Genomic DNA, 20,784 nt, shown 5'->3' on the forward strand with positions numbered 1-20,784 from the left:
GTGCCTTTCAATGCTTTGCATAAATACCTTGGATCAAGGAATACTGTGCATAGAAACCAAACTGGTTCTTCCCAAAGCTAAAGTATATTTGGCAGAGCTTACTAATCAGGCATCCACCCACATTAAAGCATCTGTGAGGCTCCAACCCATGTTGCCAATGGAGACATTACAGTTGCACCAGAGTGGTCTTGTATCAGAATTAAAAAGCTGCACTGGCCCTGCTGGCTCTGCTAGGACCAGTTCAAGTGTTTCTGTAACTATGGCACAATTAATTCATAACACACCCACAGATGAATGCGAGTTTGCGGAGCAAAATCATAGAGAGTTGCTGAAATTTAGAAACAAGCAGTAAAATTTGCCAAAGGTAAATTTGCTAAAATTGGCAAATAAAAACTGATCTTTCTTTACTGACAGTATGATTCAGCAATATCTTCCCACACAGAGCTTGCACTCAAATTTACCACATTATCCCCCTGTAATGATAGGTATGAATTCAAAGTGCAAAGACCCAACAAAGTCAGTAATCTAGGAGCAAGGTCTTTCTCTGACATTACAGGTGAGAACACATGCATCTCCAAGAGGCAATCAACCCACAGGGGATCTGAGGAAGCTCTGTACAATACACAGACACAGGAAGAGACACGCACAACCTCACAGAGTTTATGATCTACCTTGGCAGCTAACAAGTATGGGAAAAGGTAATGAAAGGGTGAAGCAAGTTAGCCAACAGCACACCCACAGCTCACAAAGGAAGCTAGAACAGCTTCTCTTCTGAATTCTAATTTGATGTCAGAGGCAAAATTATCTTAAACAAAGGCAATAGAAAAAAGTGTTAGAATGTCTTGTAGAATAGTTTTGCAGAGACAAAACTCAAATGTTTAATTTAGTTGTTGACAATTACTTTAATCTTCCTCCTTCTCATATTCTATCTTATGTAGCTAGTATTGCCTCTGAAGAAAATTATCTTCAGTAGGAAATCATTAGCTAGTCTTCAGCAGCAGTTGTGCACTGCTATCTTTTTGTTAACAAAGTAGACTATCATTGTTTGCAGTAATATTTTCACAAAAAAAAATCCTATATGTTTTCTGCTGTTGACAATAGGCTTGTGAGAAAAGTATTGAGGATGTCCTTTGAATAAAATCTGGGTAAAGCATGAATATTGGAACATGTATTGCATTATTATAGAATTCACTATTATGGAATTAAATACATATGGAAATCAATGCTATGGTATTGGGACCTAATGTGTTCTTAAAACTGTTATAAAAACTTGTTTTATTTTTATAAAAACATATTTATGGAAGTCTTCTCTCCTGAATAATACTGTACTTTGTTCTCAGTTCTCACAACTCTCAGTTTTTACTGACACGTTTGATGTGACTTACCTTTGTTCTCTTACACGTCTCTCTAAAAGTTTCTAATCAGCTTGCCCTGTAACACTTTATCAGTCATGGGTTGCAATTTCTTTTGTTACCTAGCTGTCTCCTTTATTTCTGTGGGACAAGCCTATTGTTTGTTTATCCTGTGTAAGTTTTCAACAGTGATTCCTGTGTGACTAGCTGCCTAGCCAATATAGTAGGCTTTTTCCTTTCTCTGATTTGTTTCCAATTTTCTGAAGTTATCCTTCACGAAAGGCTATTTTGAGTGCAGAGTACTAAATCCTTAGCACTGACCTACTAGGAGTGAAATCTAAAATTAGACATTTGGGATACAGCAAAGGAGCAATTACTGTAGCCAAAATAACTTCATGTCTTTGTTTTTCATTCCCAGGTCATTACACAACGGCAGAAAACAACCACAGTTTTAGAATTTGTAATTAAGAATACAAATAAATCACAAAGAAAGATACTCAATGTTTTTTGAGAAAGCAAGCTGTTTGAGAAACCAACTTTCAGATAATAGTTTTGAGCCTGCATTTCTTAATGCTGTTTACATTCAGGTTGTAGGAGTGCCTGATGCAACTCAGTCTCTGCCCAAACCACTTGGAGAGAATCAATGATTAGATATGAAGAAAACCTTGTAAAATATTCAGATAATGCAGAACTCAAACCACAAAAAGTCTGGTCAAGATCTTCAGTCACTCAAGTAAACAGTTCTGTTTGCAAAGCATCTTATTAACATCACCCAGCATAACAGAAAAAGATTTTATTCTCCTTTTGCTTCCAAAGTTTAAAGTCAGCTATAAACTTTCTGGGCATCTATAGACCTCTGGGTGATACAAACAGCTGCAGCTTCATCCACATTACAAATAAGTTATGCAGATCTATAGAGCTGAGTATCTGGTGTTACACTAATGGCAAAGCAATGCTAGTATAAGAAAAAAAAATAATATTTTAGTCTCTCATGTTTCTCAATGACTTACACAGAAAAAGAAGCCACTGAGGCAAAAATAGCTTTTCTGAACCATTTTAGGGCTACAGAAGAAAAGCACACTAATCACGAAATTTGCTTATAATTTGAAAAATCAACTCTGTATAGTACTTTTCAATTTTTCTTGATGATTGTAAAATGTAAATCTGTCTATAATTTTAAAAAATTTTCGTTAATTATCCACTGTCTACATTTAAATCTGAGATGCTTTAGTGAATGTCAGTCTAGAAACAGATAAATCTGTTATTCATGTATAAACTTCTGCACTAAGTATAGCTTGTTAAAAGGTGCTTTAGGTTTTGGTTTCTCTATACTGGTTCTAATCTGGAATTAATCAAGTAAATAAATAAATTTACCAAATGGCAAATAAAGCTCTGTGTGCATTTGACTTGTAAATAGATCTGTAAAATATTTTATTAACAGCAGGTGGCAACCTTTGAAAATTGGACTGCAGCAGCATGGTTTTACTTTTAAATATAGAAATGTAAATTATTTCAAGAACGGTTTTATAACCAGAAGCTGGTTGATTTGACTGTCTGCCTATAGAGAAGATTCACATTAACCTTCTCAGTGCTGTGCTTTTATAGAGGAAACCTGTATTAAGTATGGAAATTATAATTTGTTTAGGAATGTAGTATAAATACTGTTTTGTACTGCTTTTCAAATAAAGAACGTTTTATTAAAATTAAAGACGAATTTTGATAGGCTAGTGAAATTTGGTTAGCTTGCCATCATAGTACTGTAACGCGATAGCTGCAAATAGTCTTTTTGAATGCAATGAGATTCATTTTTCTACTGTACTGCAAATAACTTGAAAACTGTTCTTCGATGGCTATCAAGATATAAAAATGCTGCCTATGAAAATGTGGCCTTGATAACATAAAATTCATGTCTATTTCCCGTTTCCTGACCCAAAGTATCTGTGCCATTTAAATCCTTTCTCTGATTATCAGAGAACATAGCCATCAAAATGTCCAGAAGACAAAGAGATTACTAGATTAACTCTTCTGCTTCCCAGCTTGCAGTTCAGAACACGTAATTTCCCAAGTGAATGGCTAAGACAACCTACACTACTTGCACTGGATTATTTTACACCCATCCAACAATGCATTCTTTTACTTTAGGATGAGTCTTTACAGATAAATATGATTAGATTCACCAGATGTTCTTGGTTTTCGTCACTTTTGGAGAAACTTAAAAGTAAATTTTTATTAGCTTTCGGTGGGAAAGACTTAAGTCTGTTGCGAGGGCCAAGTAAAAAATGCTGCAAAGAAATACATTTAAGTGTTATTTTAAAACAGATAAGATGTGCCTTTTTCATTTCAAATTAATGTCCTCTTACTAAAACATTCTTTATGTATTCATTCTTCCTATACAATGCAGTAAGCTTTTCCCCTTATCTTCACTGCACTGAAATTTACTCCAAATGTATTACAAAGACATCTTTTGTGCACTGGATTAAAGGAATGCTGTGATTTACAAAACCAGTCCTAATATTCTGAGAAAGAGTGCATTCAAAGAGAATTTCTGTAGCAAGTCATCACTGCTCCGAATAATATAGGCACACCTAAGCAATAAAATATTTTTCTGATGTCTTTCTTTACTATGATATTTTGATTTATTTAAAACATGATGCATTGCTCCTATATCCAATAGGGCTAGTTTACACCCATCTACATAAACACAACTCTGTTGAGAAAAACAGCAGTGACTTCTGTAAAACAAGTCACGTTTTATGGCTTTTTCTCTAGGGATGTTGATCTTGTCTCTCCTGAAGATGACCATTAAAGTAAGCCATACTCTAGTGTAGATTATAACAGTGATCATCATTGCATCTTACCAGGACACCTTTGTTCACTGCAGCGTCTAACTTCCTCTCCGGTTCCTTCACACTGTTGCCCTGTCACAGCAGCACCTTGGCAGATCCTTATCCGCCTCTCCCAGCCACCATCGCAGGATTTGGAGCAGCCACTCCAGTGTCCCCACTGGTTCCACTGGCCATTTGCTGTTTGGAAAAATAGATTTATAGTGGTGAAATAATAACAGTCAATAAGGAAGATATATAAATTATTCTCGAGTAAGGGAAATAAGCCCCCTAGATATAACTAACAAGTGGTAGATGTAGGCAGATGGAAGATGGGGAATTCTCTACTTGGCTCCTCCTAAATAACGTGCATCTCAAGATAAAAGGAACTGGCACATATTAACTTGCACTTAGACTGCGAAACAGACGTTGCCCCTTTTAGCATTGTTTGTTTTTTTTTAATATACTTGTATAGTGCTGTTGTATGGTAACGATACACATTTACACATTTACAACGTGTGCAAGTACCCTTTAACAAACTAAGTAAAAACATTTTTGCATGTAGTATTTTAGGAGCTAGATGTTTACATGCTCTTACAGTGCAATTGAGGCTTAAAAGCAGGTGTCAACGTACTTCACCCACCCTGGAAGGCTGGCTTCACCCTGCTGCGGCAGGACCTGCCTGCTGAGGAGAGGCGGGGCGCCCGTCGGTACTCACCGGTGCACTCGGGGTTAGAGCACTCCCTGCTCTCGGCCCAGGGGCCTCTGCACTCGGAGCCGCCGTGGGCCGCGGCCGTGCACTGCCGGCTCCGCTGCTGGGTGCCGTTGGAGCAGGTCACCGAGCACTGGCTCCATGAGCTCCACTCCTGCCACTGTCCGTCCACTGCCGCCGCAGCCACAAAAGAGATGGACAGAGCAGTTACCACCTAAGCCAGGCAGGACCCCGCGGCTTCCTGCTAGATTCGGGGGTCAGTCAAGTGAAGTCACTTGATTTCTTACAGCAATCAAATAATCTGTCATTATGACTTATTTTAAAATAATGTAAAACTCTTTTCCTTTTCCTTCAAGTAAAGAACATTTCATTTCATCTCCTTTGGTTGTATATGGATATAACAAATGATAAATTATGATTTGTTCACATAGCATACAGTTTGAAAGGCCTCATAAAAAAAAAGAGGCCTCATGAAAAAGACTGGTCTTGTCTTTTTCAGCAAATATGGGGGCCAGTCTTGCATCTTGTAAACCCTGAGCCCTTCAAAGTGATTTATTACATTTGTGGTAATCACTCAGATGGGTCAGCTTGCAAGATTATTGGTCCTGACTTCAAATTAGGTATCTCAATTTGAATAGGAAAAGGAAAACAGGAGATACCACTTTGCCTCACATACAGTCTCTGTTTTCTATACTTATAATGCAGAATATACTTTTATAGTTCATTCTTCCTGTAAGGCAAACAATCCCCGTTCTTCAACATTCTTTTGATATAAAATGTAGGAGGAAAGACATGGCCTGCCCTCCTCCTCAGGTCTGCCTTGGTGTTTGCATATTGTATAATCTTTTTCTGATTTTGTCATGTTGAATTTTAAAATAATATAGATATGGTAACCAGCTCTGTATTTAGTATTTTGCATTGGCCCATATATTTGAATTTGGTCAAATATTCCCATGAGTAAAGGTTCAGGACTGTTATTTTAAATTCCATGTGCCAGGAAGCTTCTTGAGCTAAATGAAAATATTAAAAACCAGAATAATGAAAATATAAATCAATTAAGTTCCCATACAATTGAAAAATTACACAATCTATAATAGATAATACGTCTAGGCAGTATTTTTTAAATGCATGATGAATGTTATCACTGATTGTGCTAATTCAGAATCCTGCACTAATATAGACTTCAACAATCATTAGTTCCTCATTGCACCTCCAGCTGCCTAATATAAACTCAAGATGTAGGTTGCAATACACTTTTGATTAATATTTGTCCTTGAAAACCTGGTTTTATAGCTGTTATTGCTATAAAAGTGCCACTGCTGAAAACAAGTCACTTGACTTGGCACACTTGACAACTCCTAACTTCAGGATTCTTCTAAAAGAGGGGTGGAACAGCAGCTTTCTAGGTTGACAGTGTTAAAAATTAAAATCGGAAGCAGAAGTTAGTGATTTAATATACTGTGTATAGGTGCGACACTGTTCAGTGAAATATGGAAGTGAATTATTTTACTGTTTTCTGACAGTGATCATAGAACATTACTAACAGTTCAAAGATATTACCCATATCTCTAATGCCCAGGATCTCAGCAACCAGTGAATTAAAGGAAGAGAGTTTCTGAGGCTTTTTCCTAAAGTTCGATATTAAATATTCTATGTGATGCCTGGTTGTGAACTACTTCTCAATGCAGATGCCTCTCAAGCTATGAAGCTGCAACCTGATAATTTATTCAGCAGAAAATGGAAATCTTTCCAAACATGGAAGCTAGTTGCACTCATTAATCATAAACGCTTTATGTGAAGAGGAAAACATTATGGAAATTACATTTCAATGCAGCCTCTTCAGTTTTATTCATTGCTATATAGCATTATTTAGGGTTGGAAAGATCGAATCAATTATTATAGTGTCTTTGGAGAAAACTCATTCTGTGGCTTCTCATATATATTTCATACATCTCTCTTCTTTATCTGTAGGAGCAAATAGTGTGTGAGTTTTCCATTTCACAAATACTGCTAAAAGACTAAAGTATTCAACAAGAAGATTCCCTCATAAAATTGAACATTCAAATTACAGCAAATCTGAACATTCAGCCAAGATTTAAACTGTTCCTTTTAAAAGGAACCAGTATATAACTTCCTCTGCTGAAAGTCATTTAGGGACAAATGATTGTTCAAAATCGAGAATTCTTAAATAATTGCTATTTTGACAGATTAGGTGTAATATCTTCTGTGTTTCTTTGCAATACTGACATGAAATGAATGCATGATTTTCTTCCCTGCTATTTTTATTTGTCATTTCTCTTGTTGTCAACTCAGCTTCATGTTCATGTATCATGCTAATTACTTCTGTGTAGGCACATGTAAAATTGCACAGCTACCAAATTGGCCAAAAACTGGATTCATTCAAAACTTTCCAAGTTTTATTTGACACTAAAACTTTTCCACAAATTTTGTCCTAAAGTTAGAGTTTGCTTGGCTGGCTAGAAGAAAAACAAGGTTCAGGTTTCATAAAAAATCTAAGAAATTAAATTATAATTCCATGAGGCAGTAAGTTCTATTTTTTTCCCTTCATCTCTGGTTTCAAATCATCAAACAGCCATTTGCTAATGAAATGCCCATCAGCTCTTTTCACAAAGAGCTCCAGTCTAGAAGAACCTGTTTGCAGCATTGCTGTGAACTAACAAGCCCACTGCAAGGGGCTTCACACTATAAGACAGAATCATGAAGGAAATTTCCCACCTTACAGCTACTTGACACCTTTTCAATATCTAAGTATTACAATGACTTCAATAACCATAAATTATTATTTTAATATAGATAATATTCTTTATGGTTATTGAACCTATTGTAATAGCTATTACATACTATATTTTTAATATGTAGTATTTAGTACCTAGGTATTATCTGTGTATGTGTATATTTAGGTACATATATAGGTATATTTAGGTAGATTAGGTATTATACACTTAGATATACACATATATTGAAATTTCTACGCAAAATCAAGTCATAAACTATGGACAAAAAAAAATTAAAATTAATTTTGAAAGAATAATTTATTTTTTAAGTAAGCTTCAGCTTCAGTGGATGGATGATTTTCTATGGAACTTACGGGATATTTTTTTGAAAGTGGTTCAGCAACTAACTCCAAGAAATGAGCCACTTAAAATCTTTACCATAAGGGCTTAACTGGGATTCAGATAATGCTCTAGCTTGTATCAGCCTTGCTCTCTGCAGAGATGTAAATAATATCCATTTTTAATAAACCAATAATTAAAATTTTACATGTTCCCAAATGTTTGTTGTATGATGAATGGATGATTGCAGTGAACCTCTAAGTAAACATAATTCAAACAGATATGGTGAACACGAACTGTGTAACCTTGAATCTCTCCACCTGATCCACACTCAGAAGGTTGTTTAGCTTTTGGTTCTCCAAGACACATCCTGAACCAAGATTTCCTACACAGCATACCATGTCCTACAGAATGAGTATCTTCGAGAAACTAAGTATTGTCTGCTCTAGTATCTCAGAGTTACCATCCTGCTTATGTCCTTTAATCACTACAGTCAGAATTATGAGCAATATTACCCTGTCTACTCACTTTGCATAACATTTCTTTTTTTCTGTGTGCAAAGGGCAATAAAAGAAATCACAAAGAACCCACATCAAATGCACCGTAACAAAGCAGAGAGTTGCAGTATGAGCTCACCAGGACAGAGTGCAATATTGCAAGGTTTGTGTTGTGTTTCAGGTCCGTCACATGATCTTCCCCCATACTGGGGAGGTATACATGACCTTGTCCTAGTTCTTTGGCCTCGACCACATGTGAATGAACACAAACTCCAAGGTGACCATTCCTCCCAAACGCCATGTACTGCAACAAACCAAACAGATTTTAACCAGAAACAGACACACAAGTAACAGAAGGATTTAAAAATAAGTAAGAGCAATATGTTAAAAGGGAATTATGTTGCCAACATGAAGGAAATCGGTGCATAAGTAATTCTTAGCACTGACAAATAAATCCTTTATAAAATGTAGTTAATTTCAATTCTTAAAGTATATTTTCTCTAAAATATATTTAACTTCGAACTTTTTTCTCTCATCTTTAAACTAATCGCACTACCACATTTTATTTTCTTTCATTCCTTTAAGAAAGATGTCTTCCCTTTTAAAAATTTAGTTGTATCTTTGGTGACCAACTTGAGATATGTTTAATAGCCCTGATTTTCAGGAGACTAGTCTTTGTCAAAGTCAGGCATATACTTCATGTTTCAAGGCAACTCTCAAAACTTGAAGCAATCAAAATTAATCTTTCTTTGAAAATATAGGAATGAATGCAATAATTTCTTACTGTGTCATCATCATAAATTGAGGCTATTATCTTAAAATTGTTTCACTTGGTTTAATTGTAGTGGAAACATGGCAGCACATGTACTTGATGATCCTCTTCAAAAATTCCAAGACCACATAAGCAAAAGAGATCTGCTTCTTATATGAACATATTCACTGTTTCAGCATACACAGCAATACATGCATCACTCTATTTTAAAAATGTGCACCCAACAAACTTCAAACACCTTCAAAGTACACAATAAATTACAAACACCAACATTTTTATATAGAAATATTTCATAAAACTAATATAAAGAATCATAGAAGATGCATTTTTATCTACCTTAAATTTTATCCAATGTATGGAAAATTAATATACAATATCCATATGAGCTTATATACTTTATGCATTCCCTTTTCAGCAACAATTGAAGTTGAATTTTCAGAAAACTCTATAATATATTATAGCAAAGGATGTACTGGTAAGACAATTCCATACATGCAATGCTACACCAGTTCTTTATATATGGAAAATTACTGGAAAGTAAACTTCAGTTACTTTATTTCTGCTTAAATAAAAGCAGCTGCACAGGTTTAAATTAGACTCTGGGAGAACAACAATGTAGCATGAGAACTGTAGTAATTCTAGGCACCTAATAAAAATTCAAAGACTTAGTACCCAGACTGAGTATCACACTCCCTATCACATAACTGTTTCTGCATCCCTGCCTGTTTGAAGGGTGTCTGGAGGGTGAAACAGTGTAGAATGTCTCAGTGTATTATTGGTAATGATTCACAACATTAGAGAAGAAATAAATTTTTGTAGTCTGTCTTCACTTTTTTTTTATCACTGTGGAAAAAACTTCTTGTATGTAGGTTTCCTTTGCCCTGAAGGCACGTATCACCTGCCCAGTTTCTAAAAATAAAGCCCTTTTCTTGTAGGAATCAGAATAACATTTCCTGAGATGAAATTCAATTGCAAGAGTTTGTAAGGATGTTCAGTTCCCTGGCATATTACCATAAAATTATCAGTAAGATCAAGGGGAATTCTGCATGTAGGTAAGTTCTATTGCACTTCATTAAGAGTAAGGAAAATTGTAATTTCAGATGCTATAGTGAAGTAAAAAGTTTGTTAGCTAACTTCTGAGAAATCATACCTGACAGAAAATGTCAAGCTTCATTCAGGGAAGGTTTTAACCCACTAGATAACAGCTCAATTAAGAAAAGGTTTTTAGTTGGCCATGTGCAAGTGGTCAAAACCCACAATACTTATTCCATGTCCTATATGACTAGCTTTATTAGAATTATCACATTCTAAATATCACATCAATTTGCATTAAATTAGCAAAAAAATCCCCAAACTCTCAGGAACTTTCAAAATTAATGTTAAAGTGTCAGATTTTAGTCTAGTCATTTTAGAAATCTTGATTAATGATGACATTTTGATCAAAACTAGGAAACCCAACTCTTCTAAAACTAGTAAATTGATGACTATATCTGCATATAATCCCTTTATGTTTCACCTTTTCTCAACAGGTATTATATATATTTATATAGGTAGCCTGATCCAGCCATATGATCTGAAGATTTTTTTTTTCTCATTGGCAAAGGATTAGATTCTGAATCCAGACACATCTTGAAAACTTTAAATTTTTTATCCTGTGAGAAAAATTAATGAGAAACCAATTTGTCAGATCATATTCGGAACAGTACTCAGTAATAACAATGATATAACTTCACCTCCTTATACCAAACTGGTTGATTGAGAACCTTAGGTGCAACAAGAAGAACTTCAAAAAGTACAAAATACAGTAAACAAAATTAATCCAAATTAGAAAAAGATTATTCTGTAAAAAATAATAAATTAGAAAGGTCTTGACTTTACGTAGACACAGGCTGAGATTTTTCATGGTAAATATGAGTTTAAGTCTACCATTTAATTTGGAGTTTTGATCTGATGTTGTCAAAACATTTTAGGAAAGTTGTCTTCATTTAAAAATGACAAAACCATGCTGAGGGGCTCTTTAACGATACTGTCTTGAACCAAAAGGTTGTGTATGTCTTCTGGCAAGAGTGACTGTATGTTAGCAGCAAGACAAAATAATTCTTTCGTGATTTTGGATATGAAAATAAGCCAAACCAAAGTGCTTCTCTTTGGGTAGCCTCAAACTTGCAGTAGCCTCTATTGGTTTGCAGCTTAAAGTAAGCTGTGTCCAAAATCATCTTCCATGACAAATTTTACCTCATTAAGTAAAAATTTCACAGTACCTTCTAGTATGTATAGACTTGTATATCTGAAACTAGTAGGTAGCTAATAAAGTCAAGGATGGAAAAGGTGTAACACTAACAAAACAACCAATGTCAGCAAACAAATATCAAGAAAATTTAATCTGTTCGATGCATTACAGAATTGTCCAGTATTATCCAGGTCAGCTTTAGAAGAACACCTTAATTTAAAATTTCTTACCTTAATTTTTTTTTTCTGATATTTCATTTACATTTTCTTTTTGTAATACCATTTTCTAAATGCAAATACCCTATAACATCTGATGAATAATAGCCAGATGAGCTATGCCAAATTATAGCAGATGGAGAGCTGGCCCACAGAGGAGTTACTGTTTTCTGTAACACAGTTTCAGATGCAAGATTCATTATTTGCGACAAAAATATTCAGATTATTGCCAATTTATCTGTCAAAAACATTGCTAGCACAACGAGTTTAGATTACTGCAGAGTATCCTTCCCTTCTCTCTGCCACTCTGTGAACCTAATCATGTTGAAGTGAACACCCACAATGTTCACAATACGCAACTGCTGTGAAGTGGGAGGAGGCGTGAGGCCATGTTTGCCTTCATCCGACAAGCATATTTTGGGAGATTCTTATTGGGGTTTAAATGCATTTGACTTGTTCTCCTTTAAACTGAACATATACTGAAAAGCTATTATGGCCATTGACATTTCATTGTAAGTGGTAGCATTACAGTACTGTTCTTCATCACTGATGCAGACAGTGGGATCTACTGCACCCTCAGGAAGTCTGCAGATGACATGAAGCTGAGTGGTGTGGTAGACGTGCCTGAGGAATGGGATGCCATCCAGAGGGAACTGTCCTGCACATGAGTTGGGGCTATCTCCGGTATCAATACAGGCTGGGTGAGGAAGGGATTGAAAGCAGCCCTGTGGAGAAGGACTTGTGGGTACTGGTTGTCCACAGAGGTGGTAAATATCTATAAATATCTAAAGGCCAGTCAAGAGGATGGGCCAGACTCTTCTCAGTGGTGCCCAGCAACACAACAAGGGGCAATAGTTACAAATAGGAAGTTCCATATGAACCTAAGGAAGAACTTATTTTACTATGAGGGTAGCAGAGTACTGGAACAGCCTGCCTGGAGATGTTTTTGAGTCTCCTTTTCTGGAGCTATTCAAAACCTGCCTGGATGTGGTCCTGGGAAACCTGCTCTAGGTGAACCTGCTTGAGCAGTCAGGTTGGACAAGATGATCTCCAGAGGCCTCTTCCAATCCCTACCATTCTGTGATTCTGTGGTGGAAGCCTCATCCCTGAAAAGATTCAAGGCCAGCCTGGACAGGGCTCTGAGCAATGTGATCTAGTTCAGGATGTCCCTGTTCATTGCAGGGTGGTTGGACCTTTAAAGGTCCATTCCAACCCAAACTATTCTGATTCTATGATTTTATGATATGACATCATAGTTTAATATGGCTGAATAACTGCATCTAAGGGATGCTATATTAAAGAGTTTTTTAAAAATTAAATTAGAGGGTTTGTATGCACAAATTTAAACTCACGTAAGTGCCATAGTTTCCTTTAGTATAGCTTAAATTAATCAGTCAAAAATCTTTCTTCTATTTGTAATACATAAACTCGGCAAACTTTGTGGCAGCTGCCTTTTAACCTTCACGTTTAAACCATGCAGCTACTCTACTTCTGCTGTGTTTCTTTCTAATTATAAACTAAGTTTTCCTTACTCTTAGTCTTTGTAACCTGAGAAGTACAGAGAAATATTTTTGTATGAGCATTGTTTAGAAGTTTGCTAGACAATGTGATTTTAAAGAATTAACTTTTCTCTAGTTTACTTCGATGGCAAATTAAGTACCTTGGCTTTTGCATTAAATGTGGGAATTTTTTTTGTCATTTTATATGAAATGTTCTCATCCCTTGTTAGACATAATGAAGATAAAACTCTAAAATTAGGTGATTTTAATGCGTTTTTTCTTCTTAGGTAATACTAAATGATCAAGAAAGCAAATAGAACTGCATCTCATTATAAGTGCAGGATTTTGTGTTTTCATGTTTATACTTCATGGAGGTTCAAAGGAACCTTTAAATGTATCTCTGATTGTTTGGAATGTTTGTTCTTTTCTTTCATAGTTCTTTTTTTCCACTTCTTATTTTCATACTTTAAAGTTGAGAGTCTTTCTGTAATGTACCCCACCTCTGGCAAACGCTAAGCTAGGCTAACCTTTTTAGTAATAGCTGCCATTTTTCTAAGGAAACACTTGAAGTGATCAAATTCATCCCTGCCTAGGGGTTTCTACCCTCAAGTATTAGAAAACGCCATGTGAATTACTTACCTAAAGCATAGTGTAAAGCATTAGGTGCTGACAACAGTTCTTAGTACAGTGATGGTTTATCTAGATGTAATCTTTTAAAAGTTGCTTTCCATTACAGAGATTTCCTAAATGCTTATAATGCTGATATGCAAACTCTCATGGGATTACATATGCGCTTCTTGTTGAATATTTTCCAAGACACAGTAAAAATATGACCGTTTCATTCTACATGTTACTACTCATTGAGATAAAGTCCAGGGGATTCCCTGTGTATGACAGTTCAGTTCACTCCCAAAATGGAGTGAGCTTCCCCAGAAGCTGAAGAAGGCTCAACATCCTCTTGGCATCAAATGTTACAAAGGCCTGAGGAACTGGTGAATCTGCCAGTAGGCATATAAATTTTTTGCTTTTCAGACACGGCAGAGGAAAATGAATGTAGTCACAGAACACAGGCCTTCCTTTTTGCTTCCCATCCCAGATTAATCAGATCCACAGACAGCCTAAAGAAATGAGCTGTGCCCTTTCAGCAACTAGCTCAAACCTGCCTGTCTCTTCTCCTTAGTGTATAACTACTGCTGAACTCCAACTATGTCCAGATCTCTGAGACAAAAGGAATAGGAAAACTGTGATGCAAGATACTGACTACCTTTATCTTGTGTCAGATGTAAAAGAGTTACTTTTTGTCTGATCTTTCTTCTTCTGACAGGCAGCTGTTGGCCTTTCTTGTCAGAACAACGTAAAGGGAAGTCCATGAAGACATTACTGTGCAATGAATATTTTCTGGCCCACTGCCTAGAAAACAGTATTCTAAATGGCGAAACAATTGCAGTGTTGAATAATATATGGTAACTTAACCCATTTTGTTAATCAGTCTCTACTCCTTAATGTATTGATGATCTGGATTTCTTCTCCAGTTTGTATTTTGTACTCATGGTATACCTTCTCTTTTCTGAGTGAAAAACAGAGAATACAGGCTGTTTAAAAAACTCTGAAACTGTCAGAAAAAAAGGGACTCTTGTTCCATATCTTGACTGTTCTGAAAATAAAAATAATTATCCCCATGAAAAACTTCACAGCTAAATAGAACTACACTTCTCTGCTCTAACTGAAATGCTCCTATGAAATTCATGTTAAAAAAAAAATAATTAAAAAATATATACAGTTTCAAATTCTTATAATTATACAGTTCAAAAACATCCACAATTTTATTGATTGGCTGCTAACACTACCTGGACAGAGGGCAGTGTTATTGCAAACCCTTGATTCTCTTAAAGGGCCGCTGCAGTGTGTCCCGTAAGGTGATACACAAGTTCTGGTTCGCACCTGCGACCCTTGACCACAAGTAACTGAACACGTACTCCACTGGGCCCACTCTTCAACACCAGATTCACCTGTATTCAAGACAACAAACAAACATGAATATAGACATAAGTATTAATACAACATATTCTTGCAGAAGCTCATTACCGTCTGCTCTTATAAATCAAAGAAAAAAGTACCACACCAAAATAAATATTGAAAAGTCATGGAGGAAAGCAGCTGTGAAAATGTGCAATGAATAGAAAATAAAGACACCTACAATGCTGCCGTCACATAACACCTGTTAGAAGGAGACACTTTGATCACTTAGCATATTTACAACTTTATGAGAACTACTGCCCTTCAACACTTTAAAGACAACACTGCCCTCAGGATGTGAAACGAACACACAATTCTTTTTTCATAATAGCAAAGGATCTATCTTTGATTATTATCACTCTAGAATGAAAGCTAGGTAATAATTTAAGGAACTCTACCAGTAATGGAATTCTGATTAAAATACAAACCCAAACCAACCCCATAATTTCTTATCATTTCTTCAGCAGAGGAGAGTCATTAGCATTTGAGAGAAGTTCCCTGGCAAAGAGAAGCACTTTGCTTACCAAATTTTAATCTGAACAGCAGGATGGGAACTTTGGTTTGATCATTTACTGCACAGATCTGCTCCTTGTTTTTGACCTACAGGTGTGCTAAACTCTTGGATGCACTTGACCTCATTACTGCTCATCGTACATTACACTATATTCAGAATTGTCCGATGTGATTTATTCATACCATACATTTCAATAGTGTATTTCTTTTTATTGTTGAGAGATAGAATATTATATTATTTCTATTTTTTTTTTAAAGCAAGTAGTGCATAAAATCTTGCTTGGATGTTCAGGGAAGAATGTGCTTAAATTTAGTTTCCACGAACAGCCATACACACAGTTCTGGAATTCCTTTCCCAAAAGCACTGATGTTTAGAAAACTCAATCCCTTGAGTATTCTCAGTAAGTAAATACAACAATTATGTGAATATACCTCAGTGAGCAAATTGAGTAAATAACTGTGGACTCATGATTACCTTCTTCCACTAAAAATCAGTATAAAATGGCATACTGTAGCCTGCATTACCCCCTTAATTTTTAAACCTAAGCCCTTTTTGAAACAAATGGGATTTTCTGCTTTAAAATCAGTGTTAAGATACAACCTAGAGTCTTGAATCGCTTGCTTAAATTTTCAGCTATCTCAATACCCCTGCAGTCTTCCAAATATTGGTCACAGTCAAAGGTATGTGTGCAAACCAGGAAGACTGGTGCTATCTTCCAAGAATGCAGTAAAAGATATACTATTTCTTGAAATTGTGCTCTTGTAGCATGTGTCTATCAGAGCTCTTTTTTTGTTTGTTTGCTTCGAGAGGCCAAGCATGAAACCTCTGCAAAATGTTTGTCTCTGCTAGCCTTCTAAGAAGCAATTCTAAGGTTATTAAATGCTAAAAAACAAAAAACCAAAACAAAACAAAAAAAATCCCACAAAACTTCTTATCCAGAATGCTTTAAATTTTGCACATAAATCCTTCTGCTTTTAATAAAATGATATGCAATTCTAATAATTTCTATGGATAAGGACAAAACAATGAGATTTCTTCACTTGTTAGATGAAAAAAAAAGAAATTTAATCATTGATTATTGTTTTAATAATTTTTCTGATATGAGTTTAGCATTTTGATTAGGTTGTTACACGGCCTGGGTTCAGGGTAAATGAGATAATATCGTAAATATAGCTGATATGTAGGTAGACTAACATTTATAGAACATGTACTATAAAACCTATGTACGTGGTAAAAGTGCTTGTATTACTACAGGTTTCAAGGCTAATATTTTTTGCCTTTTCCTACATGTTTGAACTTTGACTTTGCCTTTGTTAAAATGGTTTAGATGAAAGATTAAACAGCAGAAAAAAATCAAAGCTATTTTTCTCATTGTGTAAAACAGTCATATATACTCTGAGTAAATTATCCAACACAGACATGGTAACAGCACATAGATATTAAAAGACGAAAATGAAGTAATTAAAATTAAAAATTTTGGATATCTTAAAGTGACAAAAAGTTGCTAACCCTTGGAATACGTTGAAAAATACCAGTAACGTGATACTAAGTGTGTTTGCATCGAGTGAATTTTGAAATTAATATTAATTATTAGAAGTTCTGAGCATATATGTGCTGTCCATTCACAAAAGGCAGAATCCAGCAATATACTTCAACGTATGTAAAGGATAGAAGTTTTAAACATTTGCTGGAGCAAGATCCTCTACACTAACATGAAGAATGGTGCAAAAAGAGGGAAATAATAGAAAATAAAGAACAAATTTATCTCACCAGCTGGTTTGCTTCCTTTTGCAGAATGCATTGTGATATTTTCAAAATTATTAACTTTTCAGAGTACTTTGTAGTGCTGTCAGGATGATTATTACTTATTTAAATATATTTTATAGGAGGGAAAGATCTTCAAAGATATATTCTGTAGTTACCCATTTTTAATTTAAGTAAATAAATGCTTTGTTTTCTAGAATAAGCCTAAGTTGCCTATGTGATCTACAAATACGTATTCTATTGTTTTCTTTATCTCTTTTCCATTTTTTTTTCTTTTCTGAAACGAAAATTTCAAAAGGGCTACTTTTTATTTTCCTTCTAGCTTTCTCTTACTTGAGAACTCTTAAATTTTCATATCTATTGCAGTAAACCTACAATCTCAAATTAACTATTGGCAAGCAACCAAGCCCCTACTCTCCCCTGCTGCTTGACATGTAAGAGGAAACATAACTTACTGTATGGAAGGCCTCATTGATATTTGTAACACTTACCTGTATTATACTCTCTAAATCCCATAACACCTAAGGGAAGGATCAGTCCAAACACATAAAATGACAAATATAGGACAATAAATTATTCACACAGTATTTTTTTTTTTTAATAAAATGTTTCACTGCCTCATATCACACACAAATAAACATGAAAATGCACATTTTAAAACCACATTTAAAAACTCTTCCATTCCCAGCAAAATTCAGTGGATTAAGTCCACTATTCTAACAGTATTAAATGCTTTTCATAAATCTTTTCCAGGACAATTGACTATTCCTATTGCTCTGCCTTTCTAAACCATATAAAAATTTTGTTGCACTTTTGCATCTCTTTTATTACACATGATAAATTATTAAAAAGGCTTAAAATATAAAAAAAAACCTCATAAACTCAGTATCCATTTACATTAAAGGCTATTAGACTTCTTAGTACATGGGTAAATTCATGAGATAGATACATTAGAAAAATACCTTATGAATCAGTTTAAAGAAGATATCACATTAATTATATCACAAGAAAATGAATGTGTTAGAGGTGAAGAAAATATGCAATGATCACTACAAAGGAAAATCAAAATGAAGAGATGAAAATTAGTATGTCCAAAAAGAGCACAGTATTACATCAAATGTGTTAACCTACAGTATGTAAAATATAAGTATCCTTGAGGCTGGGCATGTAAATTTATTTGCTTTGCTAATACATCTCACATGCTTTCAGAACAGGACCTGGAAAACCAAGTCTGGATAATTTTAAACTTTCATCTCCCACTCCACACACACAATCTATCAGAAGGTGATGGTGTAAGTGCTGCATTTATAATGCAGTTCTCTAACACCCATAACAAATGCACTGCAGTGCATGACTAGAAATTATCAAATACCAGTTTTACCTGGTAATATGAAATTTTTAGGGACTTATATGAGAAAATAAAGCAGATATCTGACTTAATTTTTGGAATAATTGTATGAATTGAAGAAGCAGCATAAAAGCAAAGGTGTTATTCTATGTAGTAAGCAACTAACATTCTAAATCTAAGCTAGGTATGTAAGTAGTAAGCTCTATTTGCCTAAACAGAAGACTTCATGGAGACCAAGAGGATTCTAGGCTCCCTTCTTCCACTACATTTACTAACGGTAATATCAACTGAGAGTTAGACATAAAAGTAGTCCTACAGATTAATAAGAGGGAAATAGACTTTTTCCCCTTCTAAATACTTTACCAAATAGATCTGCACTGATTGGCTATACATGTATTTAAATTACTTAATATGTTGATTTCTGCAAACCTGTTAAGTAAAGCACCCTACTACTAAGGAAGTCAACATGCAACATAACCAGAAGCAATTATAGCTCTTTTACTAAAGTGAATATAAACTGGAAGCATTATGTATGACTGATGCAGGCATATTTTCTAGGTTAGTAACTATGGAATACAGAGTAAGTTCTTTCAAATCCATACAATAATTATGAGGCACGAGATTTTCAACGCAGTAACTTCCTGGAATGGAGTGTGTAGGGAACTGTTAAAGAGCTAGATTTTACCAACAGATACACAGATCACTACTGATGTCAAAATGGGCAGTAGTTTTGGTGTATGAGAGTTTAATTCAGCTCAACACTGAAATTTCAACATTGACTTCAAAGGCACCTGTGGTAACTGTTGGTAAACAGGCTTTTTTTTTTTTTAATTACTTCAGCTCCATGTTTGTAATATCATTTTGGTATCTTTATCTAAAGATGATGTTGCTCAAAGAAAATTAGCAAATATGTCTTAGATGAAAAACTGTTAGATAATTTGCACATCCAATTAAAAACTACTTACGGCCAATTTCATTTAGCAATTAGGAATCTAGAAACTAGAGAATAGAGTGTTGTACTGGGCCAAAGACAGTAAATGCTGAATGTGTGCACATTAAAGTCTCCCTAGTAATTAATTAATTTGATAAAGGCCTAAAGCTGGGATTAGACCTCAGTCTATTTATAAAGAAAGTCTGAAGCATGTTCTTAATATCTTGGGAAAAAAAAAAGGTAATATGTCACAGTAAGCTGTTCTGTGTCTTGTACATGTGAGACTGCTTTTACTACTAAAAGAAATTCATGCTTAACACTAAATGATTCAGTATCCACCTTCACAGTGCCTGCTTTTGTATGTTCTACCTAATTCTTAGCTACTTTATTTATGGACTTTAACTGGTGAAAAAAAAATAAATGATTCAAAAAAAGTATCAGCTTAGAAAACTGACAAATATGCAGCAAAAGATTATGGAAACATGCAGTGGTTTTGCTAAAATTAACAACAGTAAATAGAAAAATGTAACTGATGTATTACCAGTTTGTGCCATAAATTTAGCAGCATCAGCTTGTTCCTGAGGGACCCTTTTCTCATGAACAGATCGAGGTCGCTGACTTTTAATTGTATGATCTCCCATCATTCCAAATTCTAAAGACAGAATAAAGGTTTATGAAAGCTTGTGTGTAGACATTTCTCAAAAGTCACATACTGTCTCATGCAATATGTTCCTAAACATACCTGGAAGTTGCTCGCAAGAGTCAGGCAAATGATCATGGCAGTTAACATCAACTCAAGTTTGCTACACTCAGCTTTTAATAAATACTTAAATTTGTGTCTGCAGGTTTTCAAACATGATTTTATTGTATGAACCAACATTCAATCTAGTGATACATACTATAAATCAGCTGTATGACACAGGAAATAAACAATTATTCAAATACAGACATTTTATTCCTGTATTTTGAATCAGTGCAAACCACACCAGAAAATGATTGTGACAGTGTTAGACATTGCTGTTCTACAGCAGAACCTGC

General features: G+C 35.0%; 1 protein-coding gene across 1 annotated transcript in view; it reads right to left on the reverse strand.

Moving 5' to 3' along the window:
- LOC103774743 (brain-specific angiogenesis inhibitor 3-like) overlaps positions 1-20,784 on the reverse strand; it is a gene marked incomplete at its 3' end in the record, with an annotated part of 59,745 nt that overhangs the window by 31,743 nt on the left and 7,218 nt on the right. Inside the window, exons 4-8 of the mRNA XM_008942167.1 lie at positions 20,288-20,398; positions 15,021-15,182; positions 8,597-8,761; positions 4,893-5,057; positions 4,211-4,375 (exon numbers count right to left, since the gene is read on the reverse strand). Of these exons, the coding sequence (XP_008940415.1) occupies positions 4,211-4,375; positions 4,893-5,057; positions 8,597-8,761; positions 15,021-15,182; positions 20,288-20,398 (768 nt within the window). The remainder of the gene's footprint in view (positions 1-4,210; positions 4,376-4,892; positions 5,058-8,596; positions 8,762-15,020; positions 15,183-20,287; positions 20,399-20,784) is intronic.

This window comes from Merops nubicus, unplaced genomic scaffold (genome assembly GCF_000691845.1).
Source record: "Merops nubicus isolate BGI_N331 unplaced genomic scaffold, ASM69184v1 scaffold8226, whole genome shotgun sequence".
NCBI lineage: Eukaryota > Metazoa > Chordata > Aves > Coraciiformes > Meropidae > Merops > Merops nubicus.